The 12,316-nt window shown below is 44.8% G+C and overlaps 1 protein-coding gene across 2 annotated transcripts in view; it reads right to left on the bottom strand.

Annotated features, from left to right (window-relative positions):
* LOC138978223 (serine/threonine-protein kinase mTOR-like) overlaps positions 1–12,316 on the bottom strand; it is a 77,225-nt gene that overhangs the window by 24,290 nt on the left and 40,619 nt on the right. For both annotated transcript variants that reach the window (XM_070350885.1, XM_070350886.1), the window contains exons 27-35: positions 11,865–12,007; positions 8,929–9,091; positions 7,597–7,730; positions 6,542–6,620; positions 5,675–5,814; positions 5,345–5,445; positions 3,503–3,618; positions 1,850–2,035; positions 1,175–1,300 (exon numbers count right to left, since the gene is read on the bottom strand). In XM_070350885.1, the coding sequence (XP_070206986.1) occupies positions 1,175–1,300; positions 1,850–2,035; positions 3,503–3,618; positions 5,345–5,445; positions 5,675–5,814; positions 6,542–6,620; positions 7,597–7,730; positions 8,929–9,091; positions 11,865–12,007 (1,188 nt within the window). The remainder of the gene's footprint in view (positions 1–1,174; positions 1,301–1,849; positions 2,036–3,502; positions 3,619–5,344; positions 5,446–5,674; positions 5,815–6,541; positions 6,621–7,596; positions 7,731–8,928; positions 9,092–11,864; positions 12,008–12,316) is intronic.

Genomic DNA, 12,316 nt, shown 5'->3' with positions numbered 1-12,316 from the left:
TAACCCACATTTTATAAAGAATAAACTTAATAATTGAACACACAAAGCACTGTCCATGGTTAGCATTAACAGTCGTATAATGCACTGTCGAGTATTTCTAAACTCATTTTTTTTCAACACAGCCGACAAAATCAATCAAGACTTCAACCTGGCTTTTTTCCCCAATAACCATGTATTCCAACTGATCGGCATGTTTAGTGGCCAAAGGTGAGATTTCAACGACACACACCAAATAAACTTCAGGCCTGTCATTAATTGGGTGAAGTCAATTACGCGCAGTTTACTTTGCGAAGCTGGCCGCACCGAGCTTCAGCACTGAGTTTTCGGTAAAAAGACTTTGCAAAATCTTCGCTCAATTTAGGACCGCCTTAACACTCACCAACAGCACCTTCCACTGTCAAACTAATGAGACGTAGACCAAGTGATACTCACCAAGAGCACCTTCCACTGTCAAACTAATGAGACGTAGACCAAGTGATACTCACCAAGAGCACCTTCCACTGTCAAACTAATGAGACGTAGACCAAGTGATACTCACCAAGAGCACCTTCCACTGTCAAACTAATGAGACGCAGACCAGGTGATACTCACCAAGAGCACCTTCCACTGTCAAACTAATGAGACGTAGACGAAGTGATACTCACCAAGAGCACCTTCCACTGTCAAACTAATGAGACGTAGACGAAGTGATACTCACCAAGAGCACCTTCCACTGTCAAACTAATGAGACGTAGACCAGGTGATACTCACCAAGAGCACCTTCCACTGTCAAACTAATGAGACGTAGACCAAGTGATACTCACCAAGAGCACCTTCCACTGTCAAACTAATGAGACGTAGACCAAGTGATACTCCCCAAGAGCACCTTCCACTGTCAAACTAATGAGACGTAGACCAAGTGATACTCCCCAAGAGCACCTTCCACTGTCAAACTAATGAGACGTAGACCAAGTGATACTCCCCAAGAGCACCTTCCACTGTCAAACTAATGAGACGTAGACGAAGTAACACTCACCAACAGCCCCTTCCACTAGCAAACGAATGAGACGTAGACGAAGTAACACTCACCAAGAGCACCTTCCACTAGCAAACTAATGAGACATAGACGAAGTAACACTCACCAAGAGCACCTTCCACTGTCAAACTAATGAGACGTAGACCAAGTGATACTCACCAGACGACCACTCTTGCGACACAGACTGGCGTACTTGAGCCAGGCGTGAACGTCCTCTGCCGGGGTGATGACCAGAGAACGGACCTGCAGGACTCTCTGCCAGTCTTCCACATTGCGCTGACAGCCCTGCAAGAATTATGCATTTTGCACATCAAAAGTCAGTCTGGGGCAACTGATGATACCTGAAAAATTCACTGCTGTTCCCATAAAATACATCTTGCTAGTTTTTTCATTTTAAGTAAGAAAAGATAATTAATTAACATACAAAAAGAAAGATGAAAATTGAATCCATGACTTGATGACAGTGCACCTAGGGTCTCCAACACCCTTACATTCCCCACCCAGGTTCTAGCGCTCCCTTTCTCCTCTGTGTTCCTCATGGGTTGGTGCTCCCCACCCCCCTTACCTCCCCCATCACCATCACATTTGCATTCTGTACCACCAAATTTCCTCCACAGCTTGGCATCTCACACACTCACGGTTTTATTGAAGAATTTTTGTCCATTCCCCCGACCCATCCAACAGTAAGCTCCTTCCTCTACCCTTCCTATCTGCACTTCTACCCACATTTCCCGGACAGCATGGCATCATCGTTTCTCACACACCAAGTTGTACTGAAGAATGTTTTAAATGTCCTCCTGCCCTAATCACATCCACATCTTTGTCACTACCCACCCGGAGTCTCTCCCACCACATCTCCTTGATGGCCTGGCGTCTCTCGGGCACCAGCTTGTACTGGATGATCTCCTCCAGCTCAGACAGCATCTGGACATTGACCATCACAGCGTAGGCCCGGTTGTAGCTCTCCCCCGCCATGGCCGTCAGGTCCGTGTCCACGATGTCCCGCGCCTTGTCGATACACTGCAAGGGTCAGATACAGGTAAGGTGAGGTGAGGTAAGGTAAGGTAAGGTGTGATGCATGGACGTCAGTTCTGTGTCCAGGATGTCCCGCGCCTTGTCTATATACTGCAACACGTATGGTCAGATACAGGTGAGGTAAGGTATGGTAAGGTAAGGTCTGTGTCCACAATGTCCCGCGCCTTGTCTATACACTGCAACACGTATGGTCAGATACAGGTGAGGTAAGGTATGGTAAGGTAAGGTCTGTGTCCACGATGTCCCACGCCTTGTCTATACACTGCAACACGTATGGTCAGATACAGGTGAGGTAAGGTATGGTAAGGTAAGGTCTGTGTCCACGATGTCCCGCGCCTTGTCTATACACTGCAACACGTATGGTCACAGGGTCCCCACTGGTTTTCAGAAACAAAATTCCATGACTTTTCCTTGACTTTCCATGAGCCTCAATAACATTTTCCATGACTAGATCCACAGGTCGCCATTTCCGAACACGCAAACTTTTTACGTCCTGTCACTGCCAGTTTTGACACTGGCTTGCTTTGCACTGAATTTGAGTCAGTATCTACACAGTGTTTCTTCGACAAGCAAGTCAAGCATTTGCTACGCAGTCAGATTATCGGTAATGTTTGCTGGTCCTGTCATTTCACTAAACTGGACCAGCCACTGTTTGTATCCATCTGCACTTTCGTAAATTCCGTTTCGTAACCGTCACTGTGACTTGACGAACTGTCATTTTTTTCACCGCGATACACAGTTCATTGCAAAGATCTTCCTTGGTAATTCGTTCAAATTCCGCATACTTTTTGTTGTCAAGAAACAACTCGAAAGAAAGTTTCAAACTCATCATCCTCCATCTTGCTTGTCGAAGCGCTAAAGTACTTTATCGATGCAAAAACAAAAGCAGAAAACTTCGACGAAACCGACTCAAATGCAGCGCAGACGACACGACGAGATAATGGAAGGAAGTGAGCATCGCTTTGGCTCAAGTGCCGTTAAAAATACCGTTATTCTCGTGTGCAAATACGAACGAGAAGTTGGTCATACGAACAAGCCTTGTGCTGGCGACGCAAATCGCCGCTGGCTGGTAAAGGGGAGGAATGGCTGGGCGACAAAAATCGCCGCTGGCGTGCTAAAGGTTAATTTTTTTTCTTCTTATTTTTGTTTAATTCCATGACTTTCCATGGCTTGAATTGAAATTCCATGACTTTCCAGGCCTGGAAAATTAAAAATCAAATTCCATGACTTTCCAGGTTTTCCATGACCTGTACGAACCCTGTGGTCAGATACAGGTACGGTGAGGTAAGGTCTGTGTCCACGATGTCCCGCGCCTTGTCTATACACTGCAACACGAAAGGTCAGATACAGGTAAGATGAGGTGAGGTAAGGTAAGGTCTGTATCCACTATGTCCCACGCCTTGTCAATTTGCCAGCAATGGGATAACAACGTAAGCGAAATGAAATGCCAACCTGTTGAGCTTGCTGGTAGTTTTCCATGTGCAGGGCAAAGACGGCCCTGTAGAAGGTTCCCTCGTAGGTGACGCGTGGGATGTAGCAGATGTATTCCTCCATACTGTCCCACTGGCCTGCACACAACATCATCAGCACAGTGAAAGTGAATTGTAAATATAATATGATTATTAAAATTACCGTAAAGGAAGTTTTTTTGGGCGTATTTGAAAATTCACAAAGTTCCAAGGCACTAATAAGTTATGTGAATTATTTGATTGTGATAGCCAAAATGTGTGTTGGTATTTATAGATATGGCTCCCCTCTGGATATTGTATGCATTTTTGAGAGGGAATTGTTATATAGAAAAGTTGTTTAAAATACATTTAGATATAGTAATATTAATGTTATAGTAAAAACATTACTTAAAAAAAAATAAAAATAAAAAGATCAATGAAGAAGGATGCTCCCCGCCAACAACAACAACAAAAATCAAAAACAAAAAAATTGCAAAAAAGAAAGGGTTTGAAGCAGCCTGCATGCAACTGAGATAAAAAAAAAATAAATAAAAAAAAAAAAAAAAACATCATCAGCACAGTGAAACTCTGATCCACACACAGAATGCAGACAACACTCAAACTACGCTGATTGAATCTACAGTTCTCTGCCCTGTTCTATTGAACAATGGATTCAATTATCAGCACAGTTATCAGACGATCCAACACCTGCCCAATACCTTAATAATATACACCAAGCATGTACAAACACTCACATGCACGCACACCCGCATACCGCCCTGATATGGCCCTTCGTGGTCGGCTGGGCGTTAAGCAAACAAACAAACAAACAAGCACGCCCACATGCACGCACACTTCCCCAGTCAGGCCTCCCTGCTGTTTCCCTGCCTTGCAGTGCTGACAACACCAACTCTCAGCCACACTTACTAGGCCCACCCATAGACCATTTATCCTGGACCGCCAACTAGCTCTCTCTCCGCTCCTTCTCTCTATTCTTCTTCTGCGTTCGTGGGCTGAAACTCCCACGTACACTCGTGTTTTTGCACGAGTGGAATTTTACGTGTATGACCGTTTTTACCCCGCCATTTAGGCAGCCATACGCCGCTTTCGGAGGAAGCATGCTGGGTATTTTCGTGTTTCTATAACCCACCGAACTCTGACATGGATTACAGGATCTTTTACGTGCGCACTTGGTCTTGTGCTTGCGTGTACACACGAAGGGGGATAAGCCACTAGCAGGTCTGCACATAAGTTGACCTGGGAGATCGGAAAAATCTCCACACTTAACCCACCAGGCGGCCGCGGCCGGGATTCGAACCCTCGACCTTCCGATTAAGAGGCCGACGTCTTACCACCCCGCCACAACGCCCGTCTTCCTTCTCTCTATTACGAGGTAGCGTCTCTCACATTTAGGAACCTACGCTTACATGGCCTTTCAGAAATCAGGGGGATGTCATATCCGGTGTCGATTGTAAACATGGACGAAGTTGCCGAGGTAAGTTCTGAAAATCCTCAAATAAACTCAGCAAAAGTGCATATGGAACATGTTTTTTGATGAGTTTTGTTAAGTTTAGTTTGGAGTTTTGGAAAATCCAGTTCATTGTCACCTCCCATTGTCACAAATAACTGGAGCGTGCTTTCTTTTCACTGTCTTCGAATCGCTGGCCTTTCAAACCGGACGTGACGCGCCCCTGAAAGTCGAGAGTCGTAACCTCGAAGGGTCACGTGACGAGTTGGCGGTCCAGGCTATTTGGTCTATGGCCCACCCACCCACACACACAGGCACACACTTTCCCCTGTCAGGCTGCTGTTTCCCCGCCTTGTAGTGCTGACCACACACACTCACCCAGTCCCCAGGAGGCAGCGGAAGCCATGCGAGCCATCTTGGTGCGGACATCATTGTCGGCCGTCGACCACTTGTCAACCGCCAGCTGGTGGAGTTGTTGCCTTCAAACATACAGCGCACACAAACACAATGAAACTTGCATTGAAAAACCTCCACAAATCTGAGAAAAACATGTAGGTCTTAATTTAAAAAGGAGGCTGTCTTAAAAAGGACATAAATTCACAGAGATTAAGAAAAGATAATCTGAGAGAGCAAGGGGGAAATTCTTAAACCGGGGGTCTAAAACATGGCTAACTTGCACAAGTGCAGCTTTAGTAAAACACTACTGACCACTCGCCCATGGCCTCCAGACATCGCATCTTGCCCAGGGTCAGGCTGACCTCGTCCGGATTCTGCTCCAGCTTCTGTTCATACGCCATCAGCGCCCGGTCCCACTCGTGCAGCTTCTCAAACCAACTCTCCTGGATTTTCTGGAGACATACACACAAACATGGGCCATTAACTTTCACCGGATCTATCCAGTCCCGGGCTGAGATGCACGAGAAAGCTACCACCCAAACGGGAGCCACCCGCTGTGTTGGATTGGTTGAAACTGGGATTTGTTGTGATTTCAACCAATCAGAACCTGCGGTTTGTTCTCTCCCGTTTTGGTGGTACCCACTTTCGGTTCGTGCACCTCAGCCCAGATGACTGGGGTCGTGTACAACCCATACTTTCTTCACAAGGAGTCAACATGAAAAGTATGGGTCGTGTACAACCCATACTTTCTACACAAGGAGTCAACATGAAAAGTATGGGTCTTACACGACCCAAGCCATCCAATTTTACCACATCTTTGCAGAGTATGGGTCCTGCACAACCCACACTGTCTGATCAGGGATAGACACTGTAAAATTCCTTCTGATGATTCAGAGGAGTATATATGAGGGTAGACAACCTGACCCGCTAAAAACTGAACATCAGCTTTGTAACGGAAATATTGGCTTCAGAAGCACACTAACTATAAAAAGTAAATAAGTAAATAAGTTAACAAGAAATACATTTCAAAGCAATGTTTTTTACGTTAACTGGTGACGATTTGGCATAAAAATGGTACAGTACTCAGTAGAGTAACATTAGTGTTTCTGAATGAGTTTTCATCAAAACAACACAGCATCCAGACAAGAAGAAGCAAATGAAGTGAGAAGCGCTACTCACAAAGTCAGTGCGGTGATGACGCTGAGCATACTCCAACACACCAGCTGCTGCCTCTGACTGCTGCAGTTTGTTATTGATGCTGTCGACAAAAGAGGAAAATCAATACAAATCCCCACAAAAGACAGGCCAGGAACCAAAGAGAAAGAGACAAATAATCTTATCTGATGAGCTCATCCAAAGTGTCTGCAAAAAACAGAGAAATAGAGGTCATAGAAAGAGCCACAAACACCTTACCTTCTTCTTCTTCTGTGTTCCTACTTCAGGGCTACAACTCCCGCGTACACTCGTGTTGTTCACAATCAGGATTTTATGTGTATGACTCTTGTTTCCTCTGCCATACAAATCTAGGCAGCCATAGTCTGTTTTCAGCGGGTGCTAGGCGTTTTCCTGTTTCTATAACTAACCGAACTCTGACATGGGTAACAGGTTCTTCACCATGCATACTTGGTCTTGGTGTACACACACACACACACACACACAAAGGGGGATAAGGCACTATCAGGTCTTGGTGTACACACACACACAAAGGGGGATAAGGCACTATCAGGTCTTGGTGTACACACACACACACACACACAAAGGGGGATAAGGCACTATCAGGTCTTGGTGTACACACACACACACACACACAAAGGGGGATAAGGCACTATCAGGTCTTGGTGTACACACACACACACACAAAGGGGGATAAGGCACGATCAGGTCTTGGTGTACACACACACACACACACACACAAAGGGGGATAAGGCACGATCAGGTCTTGGTGTACACACACACACACACACACAAAGGGGGATAAGGCACTATCAGGTCTTGGTGTACACACACACACACACAAAGGGGGATAAGGCACGATCAGGTCTTGGTGTACACACACACACACACACACAAAGGGGGATAAGGCACGATCAGGTCTGCATGTAAGTTGACCTGGGAGATGGGAAAATGTCCCCCCTTAACCAACCAGTCGCGGCTGGGGTTCGAACCCCAAACCTTCCACATGGAAGGCCAACATCTTGACCACTTGGTCAATGTGCCCGACGACAACATGTTACCTGATAAGAGCCTCAAGGGTGTCAGCCGAAGGGGAGCGGTGGAACTGTTCCTCCTTGTAGTGCAGGGCCTTGGCGTAGGCTCGGCATCGCAGCGCCCTCTCTCCCAGCACACTGCTGTCCAGGGGCAGAGGACCCTGGAGGGAAGATAACACTATATATTACAGTGGAACCCACCTCTAAAGACCCCCTAATTTAAGACTTCCTCCCTTTTAAGACCCTGTTTTCTCAGACTTTTTATTCATAACCTCTGAAAATGTACCCCCATTTTAAGACTCCCTCTTTTTTAAGAGTCCCTATGTTCACTGAAATTCTTCTCTTCAAGCATACCTAAAAAACATCAAAATCTCGTCAAGGATCTTCTGGATCTAGATCTGGATGCCAACTCGGTGTATTTCGTGGGGATTTCGTCACAGGAGCCGACTTCGGCTATTACGTGATGGGTGGTGTGTGCATCTTTTTCAGGTTTGAACGAGATGTGGTCACCAGGGCAAGTTCGAGTTTATCTTTAAGCTGTAACAGGATAAATACTTAACCTCTTCACTGCCACAGAATAACAGCATTTTGGTATTGCTGTGTGCCAGGGCAAAATTTCGCTTTCTTCGGTAGGTTCACTAATCTGTTCACTGCTCGATCATTTATTGAGATATCTCTTAGATCTTTGGCATGTGTTTTGCTTATACCCTTGGCTATTATAGGATGACATGATCATTGGACTTTGTTTGTGATTGTTATAGTAACAATTGATATAATGACCATTTTCGTCAAAAATTACAGTTTCCGGACTTACACACACACAGTGACACACATTGCAGCACGTAAAACCACACAAAACACTGCTAAAACTGGTGTAAAACATCAGGTACTCACATTACAGCCCATAAAAGTATTCTTCTGTGTGGTAATCCATAAATCACTTCTTGTAGAGCTTCCAGAACACTGTATCGTTTGAAAACAGGTCTACGAGTTGAGGTCCGACTTTCAGCCGCCATTGTGAATGGCGAGAATGCTAACACAGTTTTCAACACGTGGTAGCAACTTTAGTAACTTATCCAAACGGTCTATGGGAAAGAACTGTGTTTAGAACCCCTACAAGTACTTGGACAGTGGTTACCTCCCATTTAGTTTTCAGAAATGTCCTGAAATGTTGGTGACACAAATCCCACGTATGAGATACGGTTATGGGCGTACGACAAACCAAAAATGACCACGTATTACATACGGGGTGGGCAGTGAAGGGGTTAAATGCTTATGCAATAAGTTGATCTTAGTCGTGTATTTATGTTCCATAAAGTTTTCTTATCTTATCTTATCTTAAAAAGAAAGCAAAAAGACCTTATCACAGTGCTCCATGAACTCGGCCAGTTTGAGGAGGGTCTGGATGATCTCCGGGATTTCCTGTGAGACCAGCGCTTGCTCCAGCATGCTGGCTAGCTCGTCTTGCTCCGCTTCCGCCATCTCCGTCCAGCACGACACGAAGGCTGCGTTGAACAGATCCCTGCCGGAGAACACATGGTGTTAAATAAAAAGACCCAAAATACTGTACTTATGTTTGAACGAAGAATACAATAACAATAATAACAATAACAGCCCTTTATTGTCCATTAAAATATTACATACAAGTACGAGCAAATACAAAACAAATATGAGTGACGTTTTAACAACTGGGGTCTTCCTCAGGCATGGTGTTAAAGTTCATGTTAGGTTTTCCTGTCAGTCCACGGACAACAAAGTTCCCAAAGGTTTTTCTCCTCACAATTCCCAAACCTTCTCTATTTTTCTCCTCACCATTACAAAAACCTTCTCCAATTATTAACTGGTTCACCCACAATGAAGTTTTGATTTAAGTACAAAACAGATCCCTGCTGAGAACACATGGTGTTAAAGTTCATGGTAGGTCTTCCTGTCAGTCCACAGACAACAAAGTTCCCATAGGTTTTTCTCCTCACATTTCCCAAACCTTCTCTTATCATTAACTGGCTTTCCCACAACGAAGTTTTGATTTAAGTACTGAACTGATCCCTGCGGAGAACACATGGTTTTAAAGTTCATGTTTGGTTTTCCTGCTAGTCCACACACATTAAAGTTCTCATAGGTTTTTCTCGTCATAATTCCCAAACCTTCTCCCATCATTAACTGGCTCTTGGACAGGCTGAGTTTCTCCACACCTAGCGTGAGTGATTCTCAGTGGGGCGACCATCCCCAGCAAAGTGCGTCCCCAGGTGGTGGACAGGGGAATAGCTGCGAAATAAGCTAGGCTTGCCTGGACGAATAAGCAGTCGCAGACCAACTGGTGGTGATCCTACCTGGAGAGGGGCAGGGCAACATGTAGCACTGTTTTCCTCCATGAAATACCCTATGTATCCTATGACAGGTTCATCATGTGGGCAAGAGGCGCGGCAAAACCTCTAGCTACGGGGTGGGATCCTCGGAGAAACAATCCCCCCTGTGCTCCCAGGGTAGGACATATGGGCCAGGAGCTAAGGGTGGGGCAACCCCTACAGAAAACCTAGAGGGCTGAAGACAGAGCCTGCATGGCGCTTCTCGAACAAATCACTGCATTATCTGCCATCATGACACTTGGAGACAGAACTGATTAACTGGCTTTCCCACAACGAAGTATTGATTAAGTACTGTTCCCAACATGTAAACGTTTCCCCATGTTGAATATGTCATTTAACTGTCAATAATTGCAACTCAGACTGAGCTACCTCCATATGGACTGTCAGGAGACAATGGTCATAGACCGCATGTACAGGGGCTCACATCCACGTCGGACATACACGTATATTTTTTCCAAATGTCCTATACATTTTTCATGCAAGAGGACATATGTCCTATTGTTTTTGTCACAAAGTGGTGATTGTCCGATTATGCTTTTATTTGATCTGGACATTGTCAGTACTTTCCAATTTACAGTACATGTACCGTATTTGACGGACTACAAGCCGCGACTTTAAAAAAAAAAAAATCGCATTGCTGCTTATAAAAAGATGCAACTAAAATGTTACCTAAACTTGAATAGCATTCACCTAATGAAAGTCACCGCGGATTTTCATTTCGCTCGAGTAGCGATTACCGGTACTTTATTAGCTCTCTACTCAAGACTCGGCGCTTTTCTCTTTCTTTCGCGAATCTTTGTTTGTCAACAAGTCGCCGTGACAAGATAGCGTACAGAGAAACACCGGATGTATCAGGATCTCGCGCGCGCGAGATCAGGATCTCGCGCGCGCGAGATTTCGGTTTTTTGTGTCTCGCGATAGTTGGAGGAGCGAGAGCCGCCATGTTGTGTTTTCGTCTGCTCGAAATGTGCGCAAAAGTCGTAAATCATCCCCAAAAAGCTTATTCCGGGCGGGGCTACATGTGTGTGTTGGTTACAAATTGTGTGTGTGTGTGATATTTTTCATCAAACTTTTTCACTTTTCTTCTTTGTTTCACTTGTTTATTCTCGGAGCCGATTTCGCCAAATACCGTACTTTCATTTGCCTGGTTGTTTTGATTGATTGACACGATCTGATTATATTTTTTTCGACTGCGGCTAATATAGTGACGCGGCCTATACGTGGCTCGTCCCAATTTTTTTTTTTAAAGTCTGGGTGCGGCTTATAAAACGGTGCGTCTTGTAATCCGTCAAATACGGTAGTTTGATTTGCTATTTTATCGATTTTTTGCGAAGCGATGTGTCTCTCCAAGCAGACAAAACATGGGGAGACTTTATGTGCTTTTTATAGAGAAGAGCTTGCAAGGGTCGCAATTCTGATTTCTCCAAGCCGGTTGACAGTTGCCTATTTATTCTGTTACCTTTGTGACAAGAAACTAGTCAAGTTTAATAAAATTTACGTTTTGTTGCTAAAAACAAATGTCCTATTGATTTATTTTTGTTCAGGACAAATGTCCAATCACTTTTGCATTGTCCAGGACATTTGTCCTATGCCACCTCTCATGGATGTATAATGTTGGTTCAAAATAGCGGCAGAATGCTTCACTGCTTTGACTCCTGTGAATGTCTTTTTCTTCACATACTTTTTAAGAAATGTAATTCACTAATTGTGACCAACATTATTTCTCAAATTCCAAACTTAATCCAACCTTTCCAACCTTAAAACCAATGGTTAAAAACATTCCTCCCAAGCTCTGGGAATTCTGTTTGTTCGTTTGCTTAACGCCCAGCCGACCACGAAGGGCCATATCAGGGCGGTCTGGGAATTCTGTTGACATAATGCAATTCTAGCAAATGCTAGGGAATTTCTGAGACAGGTAAACATTCTCACCTGGCCAGCTGATTGTAGCTCTGTGCCAAGGCCCAGCACGAGCGGAGTGCAGGGGAGGGGGACTCTTTCAGCAGCTCAATACTCAGTTTCCTCAGCCACTCGATCCAGTCCTCTTTGGACACACGCCGACCTGCGCTCAGCGACTGACACACACAAACCCAATGCAAATAAGGTCTTTTGTAACACACACAGACATGCATTCAACAAATGATGAACACCCACAAAGAAAAACACAAGTGAAAGTTCTTCAACTTCCTGTCACAAAATACATTAAGACAATCTTTGATTTTGAATGATTCCCAGTTGTTGTGGTTGTGTGTGTGTGTGTGTGTGTGTGTGTGTGTGTGTGTGTGTGTGTGTGTGTGTGTGTGTGTGTGTGTGTGTGTTAGTGTGTGTGTGTTAGTGTTAGTGTGTGTGTGTGTGTGTGTGCATGCATGCGTGCGCGTGTGTGT

This window comes from Littorina saxatilis, linkage group LG10, assembly GCF_037325665.1.
Source record: "Littorina saxatilis isolate snail1 linkage group LG10, US_GU_Lsax_2.0, whole genome shotgun sequence".
NCBI classification, from domain to species: Eukaryota; Metazoa; Mollusca; class Gastropoda; order Littorinimorpha; family Littorinidae; genus Littorina; species Littorina saxatilis.
The sequence above is the reverse complement of the archived record's forward strand: the minus strand, read 5'-3'. Positions and strand labels throughout refer to the sequence as shown.